The 23,018-nt window shown below is 34.4% G+C and overlaps 1 protein-coding gene across 8 annotated transcripts in view; it reads right to left on the bottom strand.

Moving 5' to 3' along the window:
- Pphln1 (periphilin 1) overlaps nt 1–23,018 on the bottom strand; it is a 119,903-nt gene that overhangs the window by 85,899 nt on the left and 10,986 nt on the right. For 5 of the 8 annotated variants that reach the window (XM_047548930.1, XM_047548931.1, XM_047548933.1 and 2 more), the window contains 3 exons: nt 22,095–22,186; nt 8,860–9,024; nt 6,320–6,381 (listed from right to left, as the gene is read on the bottom strand). In XM_047548930.1, coding sequence (XP_047404886.1) covers nt 6,320–6,381; nt 8,860–9,024; nt 22,095–22,166 — 299 coding nt within the window. In that variant the 5' untranslated portion in view covers nt 22,167–22,186. The remainder of the gene's footprint in view (nt 1–6,319; nt 6,382–8,859; nt 9,025–22,094; nt 22,187–23,018) is intronic. The other 3 variants (XM_047548935.1, XM_047548934.1, XM_047548932.1) reach the window with 1 other exon arrangement.

Below are 23,018 nucleotides of genomic sequence, written 5' to 3'. Positions count from 1 at the left end.
TAAAAAACAGAAACTTCTCCAATACCTGGAGATTAAATAACATACTATTATATGATGAATGGATAACAGAAGACATCAGGAGGGAAATAAAAAAATTCTTAGAAGTAAACGAGAACAAAGACACATCATATCAAAATCTCTGGGACACTATGAAAGCAGTATTTAGAGGAAGATTTATTTCATGGGGCGCATTCAACAAAAGAAGTAGAAATCAACAAATAAACGACTTAACACTACAGCTCAAAGCCCTAGAAAAAGAAGAGCAGACCAACACCAAAAGAAGTAGAAGACAGGAAATAGTTAAAATCAGAGCTGAAATCAACGAAATTGAAACAAAAGAAACAATCAGAAAAATTAACAAAATAAAGAGTTGGTTCTCTGAAAAAATAAACAAAATTGATAAACCCTTAGCCACACTAACAAAGAGGGAGAAAACTCAAATTACTAAAATTTGGAATGAACAAGGAAATATCAAAACAGACACGAGTGAAATACAAAACATAATTAAAAGCTATTTTGAAAAGCTATACTCCAACAAAACAGAAAACCTCAAAGACATCAACAAGTTTCTAGAGACATATGAATTACCTAAACTGAACGAGGAGGACATACACAACTTAAATAAATCAATTTCAAGCAATGAAATAGAAGAGGTCATCAAAAGCCTACCAACAAAGAAAAGTCCGGGACCAGATGGGTTCTCAGCCGAGTTCTACAAAACCTTTAAAGAAGAGCTCATTCCAATACTCCTCAAACTATTCCATGAAATAGAAGAGGAGGGAACCCTCCCAACTCGTTCTATGAAGCCAATATCACCCTGATACCTAAACCAGACAGAGACACATCAAGGAAAGAAAATTTCAGGCCAATATCCTTAATGAACATCGACGCAAAAATTCTCAACAAAATTTTAGCAAATCGCATACAAATATATATTAAAAAGATAGTGCACCACGATCAAGTGGGTTTTATCCCAGGGATGCAAGGTTGGTTCAACATTCGGAAATCAATAAATGTCATTCACCATATCAACAGACTTAAAGTTAAGAATCACATGATTATTTCAATAGATGCAGAAAAAGCATTCAATAAAATACAGCATTCCTTCATGCTCAAAGACCAGAAAAAATTGGGGTAGTGGGAACATTCCTTAACATTATAAAGGCCATCTATGCTAAGCCCATGGCCAATATCATTCTAAATGGTGGAAAACTGAAAGCATTCTCCCTAAAAACTGGAACAAGGCAGGGATGCCCTCTTTCACCACTTCTATTCAACATCATCCTTGAAACTCTAGCCAGAGCAATTAGACAGACCAAAGAAATTAAAGGGATACGAATTGGAAAAGAAGAACTCAAACTATCCCTGTTCGCTGATGACATGGTTATATATTTAGAGGAACCTGGAAATTCCACCAGAAAACTTTCAGAACTCATAAGTGAATTCAGTAAAGTAGCAGGTTACAAGATCAATGCTCATAAATCCAATGCATTTTTATACATAAGTGATGAATCTTCAGAAAGAGAAATTAGGAAATCTACCCCATTCACAATAGCATCGAAAAAAATAAAATACTTGGGACTCAATCTCACAAAAGAGGTGAAAGACCTCTACAATGAGAACTATAAAATACTAAAGAAAGAAATTAAAGAAAACCTTAGAAGATGGAAAGATCTCCCATGTTCTTGGATAGGCAGAATTAATATTGTCAAATGGCCATACTACCAAAAGTGCTATACAGATTCAATGCAATTCCAATGAAAATCCCAATGATGTACCTTACAGAAACAGAGCAAGCAATTATGAAATTCATCTGGAAGAATAAAAAACCCAGAATAGCTAAAGCAATCCTCAGTAGAAAGAGCGAAGCAGGGGGTATTGCAATACCAGATCTTCAACTCTACTACAAAGCAATAGTAACAAAAACGGCATGGTATTGGTACCAAAATAGACAGGTAGATCAATGGTACAGAGTAGAGAACATGGACACAAACCCAAATAAATACAATTTTCTCATACTAGACAACGGGGCCAAAAATATGCAATGGAGAAAAGATAACCTCTTCAACAAATGGTGCTGGGAAAACTGGAAAACCATATGCAACAGAATGAAATTAAACCTCTATCTCTCACCCCACACAAAACTCAAACTCAAAATGGATCAAGGACCTTGGAATCAGACCAGAGACCCTGCATCTTATAGAAGAAAAAGTAGGTCCAAACCTTCACCTTGTTGGCTTAGGATCAGACTTCCTTAACAGGACTCCCATAGCACAAGAAATAAAAGCAAGAATCAATAACTGGGATAGATTCAAACTAAAAAGCTTTCTCTCAGCAAAGGAAACTATCAGTAATGTGAAGAGAGAGCTACAGAGTGGGAGAATATCTTTGCCAACCATACCTCAGATAGAGCGCTAATTTCCTGAATCTATAAAGAACTCAACTCTACACCAAGAATACAAATAATCCAATCAACAAATGGGCTAAGGAAATGGACACTTCACAAAAGAAGATGTACAAGCAATCAACAGATATATGAAAAAATGTTCAACATCTCTAGTAACAAGAGAAATGCAAATCAAAACTACCCTAAGATTTCATCTCACCCCAATTAGAATGGCGATTATCAAGAACACAAGCAACAACAGGTGTTGGCGAGGATGTGGGGAAAAAGGTACACTCATACATTGCTGGTGGGGTTGCAAATTAGTGCAGCCACTCTGGAAAGCAGTATGGAGATTCCTCAGGAAGTCTGGAATGGAACCACCATTTGACCCAGCTATCCCACTCCTTGGCCTATACCCAAAGGACTTAAAATCAGCATACTACAGAGATACAGCCACATCAATGTTCATTGCTGCTCAATTCACCATAGCCAGATTGTGGATCCAACCTAGATGTCCTTCAGTTGATGAATGGATAAAGAAACTGTGGCATATATATACAATGGGATATTACTCAGCTATAAAGAATGATAAAAGTATGGCATTTGCAGGCAAATGGATGAAATTGGAGAATATCATGCTAAGTGAGATAAGTCAATCTCCAAAAACTAAAGGAGGAATGATCTCGCTGATAAGCGGATGAGGACATATAATGGGGGGTGGGAGGGGTTAGCGTTAGGGTTAGGGTTAGGTTTAGGGTTAGGGATAAGGAGGGTGGTAAGAATGGAGGAAGGAAGGACTGTATAGAGGGAAAAGAGGGGTGGGAGGGGTGGGGGGAAGGGAAAAAAAAAAAAAAGAGGGAGGAGAAAGGTACAGTCTTTTTAGGAGGGCAAACTCACAACATCTACCAAAATTTAAAATAAAGATGCCTTTTGACATCTTTAGAAAGTCTGCTTTGGCTATCAATCTCATAAAACCAAAGCATTGTTTCATAAAGATTATGTACTAGAATTTGTTGTAACATTCAGTACTGTAAACAGAGTGACTATGCAAATTATTTAGCATATCCTCACTTCGGACTATTACTTAACCACTAAGCAGAATTAAAGTTAAATCAAATACCATGAAGGGATTTACCAAAGTACTAAATGAAAAATGTAGAGAAAATTATGTATAACATGATCTTTCTTGTAGTTGTTGGTAATGGGGATTGAACCCACAGATCCTCTACCATTGAGCTACATCTCCTCTTTTGTTTTTGACTTTGTTTTGAGACAAGGTCTGGTCAAGTTTCCCAGGCTGGCCTTGACTTGCAATCCACCTGCTTCCGCATCCCGAGTACCTGGGACTACAAGAATGCACTACTGTGCTCAACTAACATGAACTTATTCATAATCAAAAACTCTAAATACTTTTGAATATAGAGAAAATACAGAAAAATATACACTGAGATGTTAAGATAGCTACAGTCACTGAGGACTCATATGATTTTATTTCGTTTACATAAAATTCTATAGTCAAAACTAAAAAAATGGGAAAAAAATAAGAATAACATAGAAACTAGTTAGAAAACTAAAAACTAAAACAAATTTAAGAACCATTTCTTTGGGGAAAAACAACTAAAAGCTAATCCAAGTTTTTAAAAAACATTTTTTAAACAATCTGCTTTCCACATAAAGGTCTTAATTATATTAGATGTTACTTTGATAAACCAGAACTCCAATATCACATTTTCTCAAATATTTGAGAATAAACTATTTATTCAAAAGTTCATTCTTTCACATTTGCTTTGGAATGCCACTGTTGCCATATCCCAAACTCCTAGATGTACCTAGCTTTGTTTCTAAAGTGTTTTGTTGTTCTGTTTCACTGTAACTGTAACTCGTACAACACTTTTTACATTTCTACAGATTTTCAATTTTGGGTATATGGTAACTTAAGTCTTCACCACTTTTGCAAGGCCATCTTTACCATTTGGCCCTTTACTCTCCTGTGTCACTTTTAGAATCAGCTTGTCAACTTTCACAGAAAAAACCTTGGATTTTTGACTGAATATTGCTTCTACACCTCGAGTACAAATGACATCTTCATACTATTCTGAGTCAAGGATGTCATATGTTGCTCCTTTTATGCAGTTCTTTTATATCCTTGAAAAATGACATGCAAATTCCCTCTACATAGATCTTATACACTGTGGTAGATTTATTATTCATTATAGTCTTTATGCTATAGTATTTGTAAATTACCTTTTCTAATTTGTTGATAGTTGATTTTATTATGTTGAATTTTGTTAATTCCCTAATAGTCTGTAGATTTTCTGCACAGATAATTATGTCATCTTTAAATAGATGATTTTTTTTCCCATTCTAACCCCTACACCTTCACTTTTTTTTTTTTTTTTTTTTTTTTTTTTTGCGGTACTGGGGATCGAACCCAGGGCCTTGTGCTAGCAAGGCAAGCACTCTACTTACTGAGCTCTCCCCCCAGTCCTTTGTTTTTACTATAGGGGCCAAGATCTTTATTACCATGCTGAGAGCAGTGACAGCAGGTGTCACTGCTTTGCTGATTATAAAGCAAATGCTTCTAACTTTTACCATTCAATACAGCAAATGCCAATTTACCAGGTCAAGGAAATTCTCTTCCAGTCCCACTGGGCTATAAGCTTTTATAACTACTGAGTGCTGAATTTATCAAAGCATTTTTCAGCATCCATTCTTTTTCTATAGTTCTCTTGGGAGAGATTCGCCATGAGATCTGAATGCCCCTGCATGTATTTGCCTGTATGCTAAATTACAAGACCTAACTACCCACTGATACTGAGCAATTTCCATAGATGGTTACAGAAATGGTTAAATAGATCAAGGTGGCCACAGGAAGATTACTGAATGGCTGCTCACTCCTAGGGAAAGGAGGATGGCTTGTTTTCTACTTACTACTAAAAAGTACTGAGCTCTTGACCCTGGGTTCTTTGGGTCACTGGATCTTTGCCTATCACATTGAGGGGGGTGGGTGTCAGGGAATTAGTGTTACCACACTAATGCTCCTGCAGATTGCTGTCCTGTGAACAATCTCAACCACAATCTGGTTGTCTACTTCTGGCATGTATAGAGTTGTGGCAGCTGGTCTACTGCCATTCTCTGAGAGATTGGTATTCTTTGAGAGTTCATTAAGGACTCCATTCACAACTTCCATTACAACTACTGTGAAGTATTTAAAAAACAAATAAATGAAAATGAACTATGAACCTGGTTAAACTATCCTTCACTTTTATCCCAACTGTTCTATTAGATGTCTTCTATAAGTAACCCAAACTAACAATGACTGAGACCCTTCCAAAATGTGTTTTCCCAACAGAATTTTATTGAGCAAAATAAAGCAATTGAGAGAACACTTTATATTAGAAGATACTTTGTAGAAGGGAAACCATTAGGAGAGAGAAAGAGGGCCAGGTGAGGCAGGAGGGAAGAGTAACAGGAGATATTAAGGAATAATGTTGATTAAATTGTTTTATGCATGTTTAAATATGACACAATGAAACTCACTATTCTGTATAATTAATAGGTACCAATAAAAAATTTATAAAAAATTGACACTTTGTAAAGATTCAAGTATTTTCAGGATACTTCTGAAAAAAATGCTTAACTTTCTAATTAAGCAAATCTAAACCTCATAACCCATACCACACTCTAAGAATAATTTAATAACTTGCAATAATACATTAATAATTCATATATTTAAGCATATCTTTATTATTAATTAAATGCCAATAGATACAAAACACTACTTATGAGTTACATTAGTCACAAAAAGGATATAATGCTTGCTTTCAAAATTTTAAATCCTAATTAAGTATTTCATCTATATGCCTTAAAATTTCTACAGTACAAATCTTAGTAAGTATCAAAGTACTTATGTTACTATTTCTATCCTTTTACCTGTACTCAGACTGTCGATTTGCAGAATGATCATCTCTTGTCCATCTATAGCCAGATTCATCCTGTAACATAAAAAAAGTTACTTGAACATTTGTTATATTATTCTGGACAAGCTGAATATGTCTAACAGTTTCATGGAAATTAACCTCTAAGGTAAAAACACTATGAATGCAAAACACTTTCTAACCCAAGCTGTAAAAGCATGAAAAAGAAAAAAAAATTAAAAAGACACAGCAAGTTATCCATTTTAACAACTAAAAGTAAACTGACCAAGAACCTGTGGTACCATTTGTCTTTTCTTAAAAATTACATTATTTCCTTGATAGATCTACACAGGTTTATTGTCAGAGACACATATAACCAACATCATAATAGAGTTAACGGCTTTTGAGGACCAAGTATAAATTTAATGATGCATACATTTCTCAAGTTTTCATTTTCTAAGTTTTCTCATCCATTTTCAGATTCAAACTCAATGAAGAACTTGCTACTTTTTTTTGCAGGGGGATGGGGGTGGCTCAAACCCAGGGTCACATGCATTCTAGGCAAGTACTCTAATACTGAGCTACACACCCAACCTGAACTTACTACTTTTCCACATTTCTTTAAGTTTTCATTTCTTATCTTATCTCTCATTAAAAACCACAATTAGTAATAGTAAGAAACTGTTAACACTATATTAGATTAATATGTGGCACTAAATTTAAATCAAATGAACTATATTTTGTCCTTTAAGACATATTTGCAAAGGTACATAGAAAGAAGTCAAATAGTAATTAATACCCAATTACTTTAGAATAATACATAGAATATAACATGTAAGTTATTTAGAAAAACTGATTCTGATAAAATATCGTCATCTTCCTCTTTAACAATACACACATTATTCTCCCGTAAGTAAAATGTATCCATAATTGTCCTTCTCAACATTAAATATAAACAAAATAATATTTCACAACTATAGTAAAATATTGGATCAAGTAAGTAATTTAATTTATATAAATGAACTCCAAATAAGAATTAGTGTCAGGAGAGCCCTAGGATCACAAATGTGCTTGTTGTTTGATAAAATTTAAAAAGAAAAAAAATGTTATATAAAGCATGACAACAAACATGATTTATAAGAATATAAAACAAAAGTGCTGTTTTTGAAGCACCATTATGCTACAAGTTTTTAGGGCAAAATCATGTTCATTAAGTTTAAAACACTAGTCCAGTAAATACAAAACTCCCTCTATACTAAATGGTCACACAAGATTTGGACAAAAGGGTTAACTTTTTTCTTTCTTTCTTTGAGACAGTGTCTTGCTATGTTGGTCTCAGAACTCATGAGATCCAGAGATCCTCCTGCCTCAGTCTCCCAAATAGAGACTACAGGCATGTGATACCATACCCAGCTTGTGATAACAAATTTTTAATACTATAGGCCAAACTGTTTCTCTGTGAGAATAACTGGAGAATGGCTCCAATGGCAAAATCCAGTATTTCTAAAATAGAGCTAATGCATAGTATTTACTTTTCAACACATACCCCCTCTTGCTAAAGGAACGGCATGACATTTAAAAACTGAACAAAATAAAAACCAATTCTATGACAAGAAAGAAATCTATAATGCACCTCAAACTTTAGGAACACAAGAAAATACTGAATAGTCTTGTTACCACTTTAGAATTGTCAATGATTACTATTATGTAATAGTGAGAACTGTACTCCTATACATACCTATCCTCTGTAAACTGCCTTACCCCCATTCCTTAAAGTATGCAAAATAATCCAATGGCCAATATGAATTCAAATTTTAGTATAAACAGTGTTTGAATATGTACTATTAATTACTATATTATATATAGTAGTGAAGGGGAAAAAATAAAAGATAGGAAAACAGTCTGGAGAAGGAATATTATTAAGTATGCAAGCTAGAACAGAGGAATTGCATCAAAGAATAATTTCAATCAAGTTAATAACAACTTACTTATGTAATCTTAATACATACTTCTAGATCAAGAGAAATAAATTGTAATAATAGTAGTAATAACAGCAGCTAACATTTTAAGTGCTTACTATATGATACAATGTTTTAAGTGCTTTCTAATTTAAGTTAGTAAATAGACTTTAAGAACTATAACAAAAATGAGATTATCAATAACCTTAACCCACCTCACCCACAGCACTTCATCATGATGAAAACAAAGTAATTTCAAGTGGGTACATCCAGTAAGGGATGATAACCACCTGCTTATCACTTAAGCACTCAGGCAATAGATTATATGTTTCTGCAAATCCCTGCCAAGTAAGGGGATTAAAAAGCAGGCTAGTTGGAATGAATGTCATTTAGAGCTATCCAGAGCGCTTACCCACCTTGTCCAACACCCCAAGATTCTTGACTACTAGTTCCCATTTGACAGCTCCAGCAAGCAACTCAACAGAGCATCAGCAGGAAGTGTTTATTCAACTGCTTTCACGGCTGTCACATAAATTTTTATTACATGAATTTTAACTTATAAGAAATAACAATTAGTACATGGGGGAAATTTACATACTCCTCTGTGAGGTGGACCACTTCTTCGATCATGAGAAAAACTGCGGCCCTCGTCATATTCTCGGTAATCAACATGACTGTAATATCTACTGTAGCTTCCTTCACCAGGTCTGTCTAGCAGTGGTGGTTTCTTTGGCACAATATTAACTACTCTATGGTAGCCATCCTAAAACAGACAAAAAGAAATATATAAAATCACTAATTTCTCTACTTGGTTTTGGAACGGTTTTTTAAAAGCACAGGAGTTCTTATCCTCTATCAAATAGGATAAATGTATAAACAAACAAAAATGCATTAATGAAATAACATGAATAAAACTAATAGTAAAGTCTTTGTATGGATTAAAGAAAATAAAACTGCTCAACAAAGAAAGTCAAATTTTCAAAATAACGTGCAGCAATGGGGGAAAAAAATCAATCATAAGTAAAAGAAAAAAATTATTTTAATAAAAAATAAACTTCAGACAGTAAAAATGTTACCTCTATCCCTAATTTCCTAAGAAATTTAGAAATAAAACCATGGCAGCACACATATTTTGTCTATTTGTTTGAATTTTTCTATTTAGTAAAAACGCAAGATTTTGACACATAAGTAACTTTTACAGCAAACAGGGAGATAATGAGTTAAAAAGATTACAAGGAAGCATTTCGTTAATTTTCCAGCAGCAATAAAAGACAGCCTTTGGCTTTATAAGTCTGGAAGCAAAATAAAACTAATACAAAATCTGAACTAGTTTTCAAAGTAATATTCTTGATGTTTTAACATTTTAGCAACTGAGTGAGGAGTTGTGGGACTTGGAGAAACTGACAGAGGGAGAACTTTTGTCTTAGGTTGGTAGCTGATGTGAAATAACTAACAATTAGAAGCAGAGAGCTACAGTACATATATCTGAAATCTGATCTAGGACATGCATGGTACATTTATCAATATTAAATGAAATATATGGGAAAATTTTGAAAGCTTGTGTAAATATGATCAAACAGCTGAAACAAATAGCTGATTACTTAAATATTCTAAACCTCAGTTTCTTATCTATACAATGGAATTAATACCAACACCTACCTCATTGAGTTGCTGTGAGGACTAAATGAGAAATGGAATGTAAAGTGTTCAGCACAGTAAGACATACTAACTGCTCAAAAATGTTTCTTACATGGATTACTACCTTTGCAGATGAACATAAAAAAAAAAACTCATCCAATTCCTTAAAAGTGCTTCCTTATATTACTTCTTAGCATTAGTCACAATAACTGTTGAATTATTAAATTATCATATAATTTGAATAATTAAGAAATTAGTCAATTGCAGGGAAAAAATTAAATCAATAGTTCATATCTATCTGAAAGCTACAAAAAAAAATCAAAGTAATTTTTTCACAGGCATATAAGTGGTTTCCTTCTTTAGTGCTTTAAATTATTAAATTGTAAGATAAGGGGTTATGAATAGTAGCTCAGGGGTTGAGTGGTTGCCTAACAGGCATCAGGCCCATTTTTAATGCCTAGTGTCTGTCTGTCTGTCTCCCCACCCCAAACAGTAAGATATATTGTTTACATAAAATATGATACACAAGTTGATACTTTTTTCTACAAACTACTTTTCACAGAGATTTCAATTAAATCTAAGAAAATATGGTACTTCAAAAAATAATTTGGGGCTGGGTATGTGGCTCAGTTGGTAGAGTGCCTGTCTCACAAGCACAAGGCCCTGGGTTCAATCCCCAGCACTGCAAAAAAAAAAAAAAAAAAAAAAAAAAAAAAAAAAAAAAAAAAAAAAAAAAAAAAAAATTGGCTTGCTAGGCATGAGAGTGATACCGGTTTTGGAAGTCAGGATGGGGGTGCTCGTTCCCCGGGTGTTAAAGATAAACACCCAAAGACACATCAAGTCAAACACAGAAAGTAAATTTTATTTAAGAAAGAGATAGAAAGAGACTTCTCCGGAGAGAAAGGGACCCAGAGTTGGGTATCTGTGTGAGTGGGTGTGTGTTGCTTTTTTATAGATTCCAGGTTTCTTCTCCCTCCCCATTTGCTTACATGCCTAAGGTGGGAGCAGTCCAGGGGATATTTATTAGCAACTCCTTGAGTTGGGAAGAATAATTCCCAGAAGGTGTTAGCAACCTATTTCCTTTTCTTTGATAATTACCCAATTAGCCTTCATCTTTCTGACTGGATCATTTACTATCTATGCTGACCACCTGTCCTTCGCCTCTGTCTCAGCAGTGCATGCCTTTGTCAATCCTAGGCTGAGACAGGAGATGAAGGCCTGCCTGGGTAACTTAGACTCGTCTCAAAATAAAATTAAAGGGGGAGGGGGCAGTGCAGAGATGTAGCTAAGTGTACCAAGATTGCCTAGCATGTGAAGACCCTGGGTTCAAATCCCAGCACTGCAAAAATAAAAAGTATTTATACCAAAATTAGCAAAATTACAATTTAAAACAAACTTTTTTTTTTGTTTGTGCTACTAGGGATTGAACCTAGGGCATCATGCATGCTGACATATAGTAAGCATTTCTAATTCAAAAGTTGTTATTCATAAAGTTAAAATAGGGTTGGGGACCTATCTCAAGAGTAGAACTCTTGCCTAGCATGCACAAAGCCCTGGGTTCTGTCCCCAATACTGCAAAACTAAAAATACTAAAAGAATAACTAATTTCTAAGACTCCAACTAATCATAAAAGTTAATTCTACAACATTCTAAAATGTTTACATATGCTTATTTTGAAGGATGGTGGGGTAAATATGCAAAGCAAAAGACTTGCATGAATAAAGTTAGCTTCTTTACAAAGCAGTTTGTTGTTTTGTTCAACTGCCCCAGTTACGAGAAAGTTACTTCAAGATTGTGAATTGTACATAAAACTTTCAAAGTAGTTAAAACTCATATCACATTTAGGTATTTTAAAAACAGCTTTACCAACTGATAAACATTCATATGATCAGTCAGCAAAAGAAAAAATATCCTAATGACAGGTCTTATAACCTGCCGATGAATATCAAATGAGCATTTCCTTTATGCTTTGAGAAAATGTTCAAATAATAAGTACCTTATGCTATTTCTGCTCTTTAGGCAACTAATCTCAAAGAAAACTTCCTTTGTATGTTGAAAGTATTAAGGAAATGAAGAGGACTATTGAAGTCTGTAACAAAGCAGGGCTATAGTTTCAGAGATCTTGTGAGGCACGGGGTTCGAACCTCAGTACCACATAAAAATAAAAATAAAGGTACTGTGTCCATCTACAACTAAAAATATTTTAAAAAAGAAATAAACTCAATGGAGTTGAAACAGTTCTACTATTTCAAAAGCAGATATTTCAACTGTCAAGTCTGCATATAAAAATCCTGAGTTTACTCAATGAAAGCAACTTTCATTGCTCTTCATTATGGAAAATATTTGTGTACTATCGTGAACGTATATCTACATATTAATGACTAAATATCCCTATTCATTTAAAAATTAGAATTTTCAGTGGATGTTACTAGAATTTCCAAAAAATATTCATAAAACTTAATGAGTTTGTTTCTCCAAAGTTGGTAAGAAAGGTGTGATTCATCACTCAGACCAAAAGTAAAAAGTATATTGCTAAATTTTAAAGGTTTATTTTACTCAATCATTTGTCAACTCTGGTCCAATTCAGAAAGATACTTGTACCTGAGCTTAAATATTTTGTTGAACAGATCCACTTGAATGAAATTTATATTTTCACATTTGTCACTGTTTAGGGTGAGACAACTACCACCACAGGTCCTTTAAAGTTTGTGGAATAATTTTTCAGTTTGTTTATGCTAATGAAAATTTGGTCACAAGAAACATATCAAATTCATTTACCAATTTAGAAATCTGAAATAGTATCTGTTTGTTAAAAAGTAACAAACTGTATTTTAATTTACTATAATTTCCAGTTAATATAACTACCTGTTATGAGAAACACATTCATTTTACAAAGTAAAGGTAACAAGTAGGTGATTTTTGTTTGATTCACTATATAAATCAATGCCAATCTTTCCACATTAATGTTAAATCTCATAATTAACTGGATACAAGTTATGTGGATTAACATGTTTCTTTCAAAACATTTCTTGGGAGTGTGGGTATAGTTGAATGATAGAGCACATGCTTAGCATGCACAAAGCCCAGAGTTCAATCCCCAGAGCATGTACACACACACTAATTTTTTTCTCCTCTCAGTTCTACAAAATAAAATAAAAATGTTATACATAAACATCCCTTAAGCATCCTTATCCATTAGACACAAATAGTGAAATATTTATTTACATTTGAAAAACAAATCATTGATTTACTTCAAAACCTGGGAAAGAGGAAAGTGGCAGAGACATAGAAAAACACAATTTGCAATGAGTAGGTAGGTAATTGCTGCTTGGATGATATGTCTCTCGGAAGTTGATTATATTGTAATTTTTCTATAAATTTTTCCTTATAAAATGTCAAAAATAACTCTCACACTAATGTGCTAGCAAAATAAGTATGATGGCATATCTAAATAATCAGTGGCTTTACTTCCTATCACAATCAACTTACAACATGACCATAAGCCTACAGAACCCTTGCTGGTCTTAGTCACTGTACTATTCCAGCACCTAGAAAAGCACTTGTCACAAAGTAAGCAGCACATACATACCACACATTCCATTCTGCTATGGAAATTTTGTTTTTCTTTTGGCATCACATGCTTTCTTAAAATTTTGATTCACTGTACACAAGTGAGATACAACTATTGTTTCTCTGGTTGTACACGAAGTAGAGTCACACCATTTGTGTAATCATACATGTACATAGGGTAATGATGTTTGTCCCATTCTGTTATTTTTCCTTGCCCCCATCCCCTCTTCATCCCTCATTTTCCTTCATACAATCCATCCTACCTTCCTTCTCGCCTCCCTTCCAACCCCCATTATGTATCATCATCCATTTATCTGAGAAATCATTCGGCCTTTGGTTTTTGGGGATTGGCTTATCTTACTTAGCATGATATTCTCCAACTCCATCCATTTACCTGAAAATGCCTTAATTTTATTCTTCTTTATGGCTGAATAATATTCCATTGTGTATATATACCACAGTTTCTTTATCTACTCATCTACTGAAGGGCATCTAGGTTGGTCCCACAGTCTAGCTATTTGTGAATTGAGCTGCTATAAACATGGATATGGCTGGGTCACTGGAGTACGCTGATTTTAAGTCCTTAGGGTATAGGCCAAGGAGTGGGATAGCTGGGTCAGATGGTGGTTTCCTTCCAAATTTTCTAAGGAATCTCCACACTGCTTTCCAGAGTGGCTGCACCAATTTGCAACCCTACCAGCAATGTATGAGTGTACCTCTTTCCCCACATCCTCGCCAACTTCCTACTGTTGCTTGTATAAAGTTTGAAAATTAGGTTCAGAGCATTAATAACTTTTATTTTGGACACTGTAATATAGCTGGGCTGAAACAGTTCAATCTGTTTCTTTCTGCCTTATTTTTACTTTATTCTTATTTTACATTAGTATTCTAAGATTTTTCTGATTTTGTTAGCAGTGGTGAGAATAGTAAAACCCAGTAGGGATATATCAAGACCAGCAATATTTTTGTCACGTTCATTTTAGTTTTGAGTTATATTTATTAGGCTTTATAATCAATTAATAGGTACTGTCCCAAAAAACTAAGAGATATTATTATAGAATGTGATGAAGAATGTATCATCTCTCTTCTGGAGATAGTGACAACAAAAACAAAGTTAAGTTCTTGCAATTCTGTTAGCCAAAATTAAAACAGCCCCTAGAGTAGCTCTACACAAGGGAATATCACTAAATTAAAACTCAGCAAATGAACGTTTATTTTTTTTTTTTTACATTTCATGTATGTAATTTTCCCACTAAAAAGAAAAACTGGGCTGGGGAGATAGCTCAGCTGGTAGAGTGCTTGCCTTGCAAGCACAAGGCCCTGAGTTCGATCCCCAGTACCGCAAAAAAAAAAAGAAAAACTAATAAAACAGTGCACTCTAACAATACACATACTTTAGGATGGTATACTGTGGTTCACAATTTACTTTGAAATGCATCCGAAAACTCAGATGGATTAGTAGGAAGGACAGTGGGCTGGGGAGATAGCTCAGTTGGTAGAGTGCTTGCCTCATGCACAAGGTCCTGGGTTCAATCGCCAGCACGGCAAAAAAAAAAAAAAAAAGGAAGGACAGGGGGATATATACATAATAAAGCAAGTTCAGTAAATGTAAATGGTTGAATATAAGTGGTAACTATATGGATGTTCATTATAAAATTCTTTCAACTTTGCTGTATTTTAAAAACTTTCAAAATAAAATACTGGGAAATGTTATACTTAACATGGGTACTTATATGAGCACTACTTAAGTCACTGAACTGGGGGGTGCAGCTCACTTGCCGAACATGTGCAAGATCCTGGGTGTGACCCCCAGCGCTTCAAAAAATAAATATAAATAAGGCAATTTTTAAAAGGCATAAAAAATGTTTGGGGTTGTAACTCAGTGGTAGAGTTCTTGCCTCGCATGTGTGAGGCACTGGGTTCAATTCTTGGCACTGCATATGTTGAGAGCAGGGTGGTATCTGTGCTGCTAACTGTCTCAAGGACAAACAGGACTGCTGGGCCCCTGTGCTTACCAAGGTTGCCTGGAGACCTTATCCGTCAAGGACGGGAGCGGGGCAGCCCCGACTCATCTCCTGCATAGTTCACCCCTTCCCTCCTCCCTTCTTCCACTAGGACCGTTCAGTTCTGGCAGGACCCAATGAGAATCAAATAGATTGGCAGGACCCAACCAGAGGAGGACTAATGTTTAGCTGTTCAAATGTTAACCAATTAAAAGAACACTGTAAAACTGCTTGCCTTTTATTATAAAAATCCTACTAACGAGGGCTCGGGGCCTCTCTTAGCGTCACCGGTTAAGGACGCAGAGGACCAGGCTCAAGCTTGCTAATAAATGACTCTTTGTTGCTTGCATTGATCGTGGTCTCTGGTGGTCTTTGTGGGGTCTCGAGCCTTTGGGCACAACACATATAAATAAGGTAAAGATCCATCGACAAGTAACAAACTTTTTAAAAAGGTATAAAAAAGAACAGAAATTATAATATGTATATGAAGGTCTCAAATAAAACTGTTTCAGAAAACAAGGGAAATAATACTTGTTTCAGGAAACAAGTATTTCAACATTAATACATTGTAAATAAAGTTTAAATATGCATAAAATTAAACTTACTAAATTAACATGATTTCAAGTTGGACAAAAGAAAGATTTCTGGATTAGAGTTTGAGTACATTTACCTTTGAGAATATTTTAAACTGATACACATATATTCCCCCCAAAGCCTCAGATATTGACAAAATCATGTTCTTAATTCACTAAAGAATTTTTTTTTTTTTTGGGTTGGCTAAACTCTCTAGGAGAAATAATTGATGAGAAGAATTGCAGAAATATTCAATTTAAAAAAATAAATATCATTACACAGTTTAAGTAACCCTAATCTAAAAATTCAAAGTCTGAAATGTTCCAAAATCTGAAAATTTTTGAGTGCCTACATGACTCTACAACTGGAAGCTTTCATAACTAACCTCACAGAGTACAGTCAAAATAAAATAAATATTATATAAAATCAACTTCAGGGGCTGGGGCTGCAGCTCAGAGGTAGAGCGCTTGCCTAGCATGTGTGAGGTACTAGGTTTAATACTTAGTACCGCATATAAATAAATAAAAAGTCCATAAACAACTAAAAACAGTTTTAAAAGTTTTAAAAAAATAAAATAAACTTCAGGTATGTGTATAAATATATATGAAACCAATTAATTTCACGTTTAGACTTGGGTTCCATTTCTAAAATAACTTATCCATAAAATATTTTAAAATTTGAAAAAATATGTAATCTATGTAATCTAAAATACTTCTGGTCCCAAGCATTTCAGATAAACAGAATAACTACTTGATTATAAAACCTAATAGCATAATTCAAAACTAACATGAATGTGACAGAAAAATATTGCTGGTCTTGACATCCCTACTGGGTTTTACTATTCTCACAACTGCTGCCAAAATCAGAAAAATCTACTTACTATACTAATGTCAAATATGAATAAAATTTTTAAAAAGCAGGTAGAAACAGACTGGACTGCTATATTGTAATGTCCAAAATATAAGTTACTAATGTTATGAACTTAAATTTTCAAATTTTATATCCTCTAAAAATCCTGAAACTGGAATTTCTCTACAATTTCAAATAACCCAACAGAAAATCAACACTTTATGTTGCAGCCTCATTAGGATTTCCATATTACCTATTTGTTCCCCACTAGGGAAGTTAAATGTAGATTTTCTGTGATAACTGATTTCCTTTCTTTAGTGGAATAGACATGCTTATATCCAGATTTTCTGTAGTATTCTTCTTTGGACTTTAGTCTTCTATCCACCTACTTAAGACTAAATAAAAATTTTTATGAAAGTAACTTATAAAAGTAGCATATTATTCACATTTATATGCAGGAATTTAAAAGAATACCATGAGGTAACAAAAATAATGATTCATACATTTGCCAAATTGTATGCTGAGGATAAGATTCCCAACACTAAAATGTAACTTAGTATCAGCACAATCATATATAAATATCCAACTGCCTTTCTTGGTTTATCAAAACCAGAAGCTCACACAGCAGCTGCTTTTATTAAATGAAGTCATACTATGGTAGGAGGTACCTTCTCAACAGTCACCCCTTCATTGCATACTTTATGCCATATCCAATAGTACACCAAATACATGATCAGTGTATCAGAATTGGAAACAAATAGGGCAAAGGGTGTAACAAGAAAAAGAAAGAATACAGTAAAGTTGCTTTTTGTTAAGAGAATTCAAATACATGAAATAAAATTAGAACATCATATTCCCTCATCCCAGGAACTGATAGTGGGTTCTCACTTTTTAAAGAATTTGCTAAAATTTTATACTTAGGAAAATATTTTCTGCCTTTCCAAAACATTAAACTTATTGAGATATTATAGTCTTACAAAAAGTATGCAAATCATAGATGTACTGCTGCATAAATTTTCACAAGACAAAATTACTGTGTAATTATCACACACATAAGACAATGAACATTCCTAAGTACAGCAAAATCCATCCTGTGCTCTCTTGGTCACTACCTATTCCTCCCCACAATAACCACTTTTCTAGCTACTTTTGCCAGTTTGAGAACTTCATATAAAAGGAAACATATACTTTTGTGTCTAGTTTCTTTTGTTCATATTATGTCTGCGAAACTCATCTGTGTTGTGGTCTCTAGCAATAGTCCATTTATTCCCAGTGCTGTATAGTTTAAACAATTAATTAATTCACTATACTGTTGGGCATCTGTGCTGTTGACAGTCTGAAGCTGTTATTAATAATGCTGCTTATGAACATTCTTACATGTCACTATGGGAGCTGTTTTGCTTTGCTTCAGGTTTGTTTGTCTCTTCTCGATATTGGGGTTTGAACCCAGTGGCGCTGGACTATTGAGCTACATCCCAGCTCTATTTATTTATTTATTTATTTGGAGACAAAGTCTCACTTGTAATCCTTCTGCCTCCAGAGTTGCTGGGATTACAGGCCTGCACCACCACTCCAAATCCATGTGAGGTTTTTTCCATGTGTTTTTTATTTTGGTGCCTGGATTGAACCCAGTGCTTCGCACAGCCTAGGTAATAAGCACTCTACCACAGAACTGTGTCTCCAGTCCTCAATATCGGTTTTTACATAACATTAGATGGTCTGTTTTGTGAACAAAGATTTTAAAATTTTAAATAATATGTTATAAAAGCAGTCAGAAATTAAATTGTATTTACATTTTATTTCTGTTGTCAAACACTTTAATCCAGGGATTCAGTGAGTTCATTTAAATAAGATGTGAATATAAATTACTTTGCAACCTAAATATATGAATCAAACAATCCAAAAGCTATAGCTTATCTGAATCTGTCACCAAAAGAAATCACAAATGTTTATTTTTAGCTCCCTGGCCATGTAGCAAGTGGTTTTGCTCTGCCACATACAACACATGTCATGATATGCTAACTCACCACAGGACCAATCTATCATGGACTGAGAACTCCAAAACTATGAACCAAGTTGATTATCTCTGGTATTTGTTATAGTAATGGAAAGCTAACAAACCTACTAAATAATACTGCATCACAAAATTAGGCTTTTCATGGTTTAATACTTAAATTCAAATGTAAGGGGCCTCCTTTAATTTATGCATTTCTATTTTCTAGATTTAAAAACATTTATTCTGAGATCTACAAATTTCACCAGACTACTAACAAGACAAAAAAAAAGAATAAGAAGAACTGATGCTTTACTGAACTAAAATGTAGAAACATGGAAAACAAAGAGATAATTCCTAAGAATCCTCCATAGTGAATAATATATTGTGGAGAAGAGGAAGTTGTAAATTACTAGCCAAGATAAGGCCAAGATCATCAGGAAAAGAAAAAAGAAAAAGTATACCAACATCCTGGGCAGGCAGGATATGGGAATACAGAAAGGTTTATAAACTAGGAGAAGTTGACTGGGAGGGGGGAACAAAAACCAATCAACTGGAACTAAAAGGGGGGAAAAAAGAGAGAGAGAGAAATGAACCTATAGCAAGTCTGGACAGGTTCTGTACTCTAGAAAAAAGCAACTTAGTCTTCTCCTTTTCCAGAAAGAACCAAGCAGTCAGATAAGGAAGACACAATTGAGTACATCTGGTCTGATCCTAAAAGCACTCGGGTATAAACACATCTCCCTACCTGCTTACCACTGATGAAATTATTGTGCCGGGAGGGGGTGGGGGGATCCTGTTTCACATTTACACACACAGAGATGGTATTAAGTGAAAATGTCTGGTTTTGTTTAGATGAGGATTTCTATCTGTCATCTTTACCTCGGCTCCTGCCATCATCAGTGAGTTCAATCTTCACCTACATCTGTGTTTCTTTTTGTTGTTTTTTGCTTTAGGAGGGTTTTTTTCGGGGGGTAACTGGGGAATGAACCCAGATGCACTTTACCACTGAACTATATCCCAAGCCCTTTTTGTTTTTTGTTTTGTGTTAGTTTCACTAAGTTGCTTAGAGCCTTGCTAAACTGCTGAAGCTGATCTCAAACTTGGCAATTCTCCTGCCTCAGTCTCCTGAGCCACTAGGATTATAGGCGTGCACCACCATGCCCAGATCTATATCTTTATTTCTTAAATCTGGGTCTAAGAACCATCTGGTGAACTATTAAAACAATACTGAAGTCCAGATTCCACCTATGGAGATGATTTAATTATCTGCAACGGTATTAGGGCTCTGTAGGGGCTGGGAATGTGGCTCAGTCGAAGAGCGTTGCTAGGCTCTGAGTACAGCACTACAAAAAAAAAAAGATAAAGATAAAAAAGAGCTCTCTAGGTGATTTTAATGTGCAACTAAAATTGAAATCCTCTAATGCAACCACTAAGCCAAAATCTATCCTCAAAATTTTCTTAACATCAACTCCAATACCCTATACCAACCTTCCATTCCCACCAACACACTGAACCCCACCCAGAACTTTTCCATCTTGGAAACTCAATGCTCTAAAATACCAACCACTATCTTTCTGCCACTCTGTGACCGTTAACCTCACTAAGCCCTTCTTGTCCCTCATTTCCTCACTTTTTTAATCTACTGTTCCTGTTTCAGCTTTACAAAACATCACAAAACATATTACCTCAATAATTCTGTGTCAGATCCTTCAATATCATCTCCCTGGGTTCATTACTCATCTTGTAATCTTAAATCAATACAACAATCTGCTTTCCCACTTACAAACTGGACTACTCGGATAATAAAGAATACTATACAGCAGATGGGTCTCCAGTTAGTAGCATACCCACACAGAAAATTATTTTATGTAGCTCTGAAATACTGCTTTTAAAATATATAATGAATATATGCTTGGCAGGGAGAAGAGGCTTAAAAAGTAGTATTTTTTTTTTAAAGAGGCATTCCATTTCCCATCCCTGTGTTACTTATACAGTCACCTATATCATTTGTTTATCCATCCAGTTCAACTACAAAATAACTGTACCAACTTAAAAAAAAAAAACAAAAAACAAAAAACAAAAAAACTAAAAACATGGGTTTTTTAAAATTAGAAACAAAGTCTACATATCAACCTGGAAAGAAATGACATATGTCTAAACATCCTGAAATATAATGGGCCTCTTCATTCTTTCCACCTTAAATCACCTCATATCAATTCTAACCTGAATTATAATCCAAGCCAATAACAACCCTGAAATTGACACTGTTCACCTAAGTGAGTTGTCGGATTAAATAATTTACAATAAAGAGAAAAAAGCTAACATATAAACAAAAAATTTTCATGGTATTTAATGAATCTACAATATGCCCACATATCATTACCACAACCCTAATTCCCTGGTACCCAGAATGGACCTATGCAAAAGTTCAAATTTACAGTTTCTTGACCTTCCCCCAAACCCACTTAGGCCTCCATAGAGGACTCTGCAGATACAGTATGTACATTCATTTAATAAAAACTGAGCTCCTACTATGTACTAGGTACTAGATGCAGTGCTGGAAACAATAAGCAAAATAGCAAGCTCCTTGAAAAAAAAAGGCCTAGAGCAACTGAGACAAGCAGGACAGAAAACAAGAAGCAACCCTACCTGTCCCCAACACTTCCCTTCCCCAGACACTCTTACTCACTGACCAGGGTGCCTGACCACAAGCAGGCACTACTGCAAGAACCAAAAGAGGGGCATTAACAGGTTACTACTTGAAGAAAAAAGCCTATCTCTTCTAAAATGAAAGCCTACTCAAAATTTCATATATTCAATTCACAAACATTTTTAAGAACAAACTAAAAAGAGAGTCAATAGTAGAAACAGGTACTCAAATTTTTTTTGTGAACAGATGTCTGACATGCATAAAACTCAAATTTTCTTCACTAATTTGATATAAACTCTTTATTACAGAAATTTAAACAACAAATATAAGATTTTTTTTACATAAATGAAATGTTTCAATTTATTTTCAAACTTTTCAAAGATATTTTTCAATCTAGACTGGTAAATTTCTGGCACCTGAAGATATTTTCAACAGGTCAAGGTTTTTTTGTTTTTTTTTTGTTTTTTTTTTTTAAAAACAGGTCAAGCTTTGATGCATCAGATTAATATCCAGACACTAGGTTCTGAATTATTCTGTATGTAAGAGTAACTTACATTGGGGTGACTCCGAGGAGGTACTCGTTCTCTTGGAAGCCTTTCATAGTCATATCGTCCCTCAGACCACATTTCATCTCTTCTGTAAGCCACTAACAAAAAAAGAAAAAAATTACAATTTTTATATTAATAGGAAGTGACAGAGAAAATAAGAAGTAAATGATTACATTCCAATGAAAATATTTTCCAGACATCTTAAAGGAAAAAAAAAAATTTAGTGACAAAAAGGGAAAAAGTGATTAAAGCAATGTTTCTCCTAACCAATTTTGAGATTTTCTTAAAAAAACAAAACAAAAACAAACTCACTTTCCTTTTATTTTCAAGGTTATTTAAAACTTTATAGAAATCAATTATATGAAAAACTAGAGACCACAAATACTTCATTCTCGGCTAGCAAAAAAAATAGGAAAGATTCAGTTAAATAAATAATTTAAAAGAAAAGGCAGATCAGCAAAGTCACTCCTTATTTCCTGATGAGTAGTTTGTGTAACATTAATATTTTGCTTTTCTACATTCCGAGGGCTTGTATCTCCTCCCTAGTCAGTGAAGTACCTTTAATTGGGAAAAAACTGTTAAATGAACAACCCTGTAAGAACACACTCAACAAATCTATACACAAACCGCAATAATCCCTGACACAGACCCTCTAGAGGTTTTTTTTTTAATGTTACACATTTATTTTAATGCAAAGACCTTCACCAAACTTGAAATTAAAGAAGTTAATGTTTGCATATTGCAGTTTGGAAAGAGAAGGCTTTCTCTTTTTATAAAGGTAATAAATGTTGCCTACTTTGAGACATCACCATGCAGGACGGATTAGGGTGGGTACCTGAGGAATTTGCAGGAAGCAGGTTTATTTAAAATCTCTGGACTCCAGGTTGGGAAATTCCTTGACATTTATACTCAGTGGGTATTTACCTAACA

Source organism: Sciurus carolinensis, chromosome 4 (genome assembly GCF_902686445.1).
Source record: "Sciurus carolinensis chromosome 4, mSciCar1.2, whole genome shotgun sequence".
NCBI lineage: Eukaryota > Metazoa > Chordata > Mammalia > Rodentia > Sciuridae > Sciurus > Sciurus carolinensis.
This window is presented reverse-complemented; position numbering and strand designations above follow the sequence as displayed.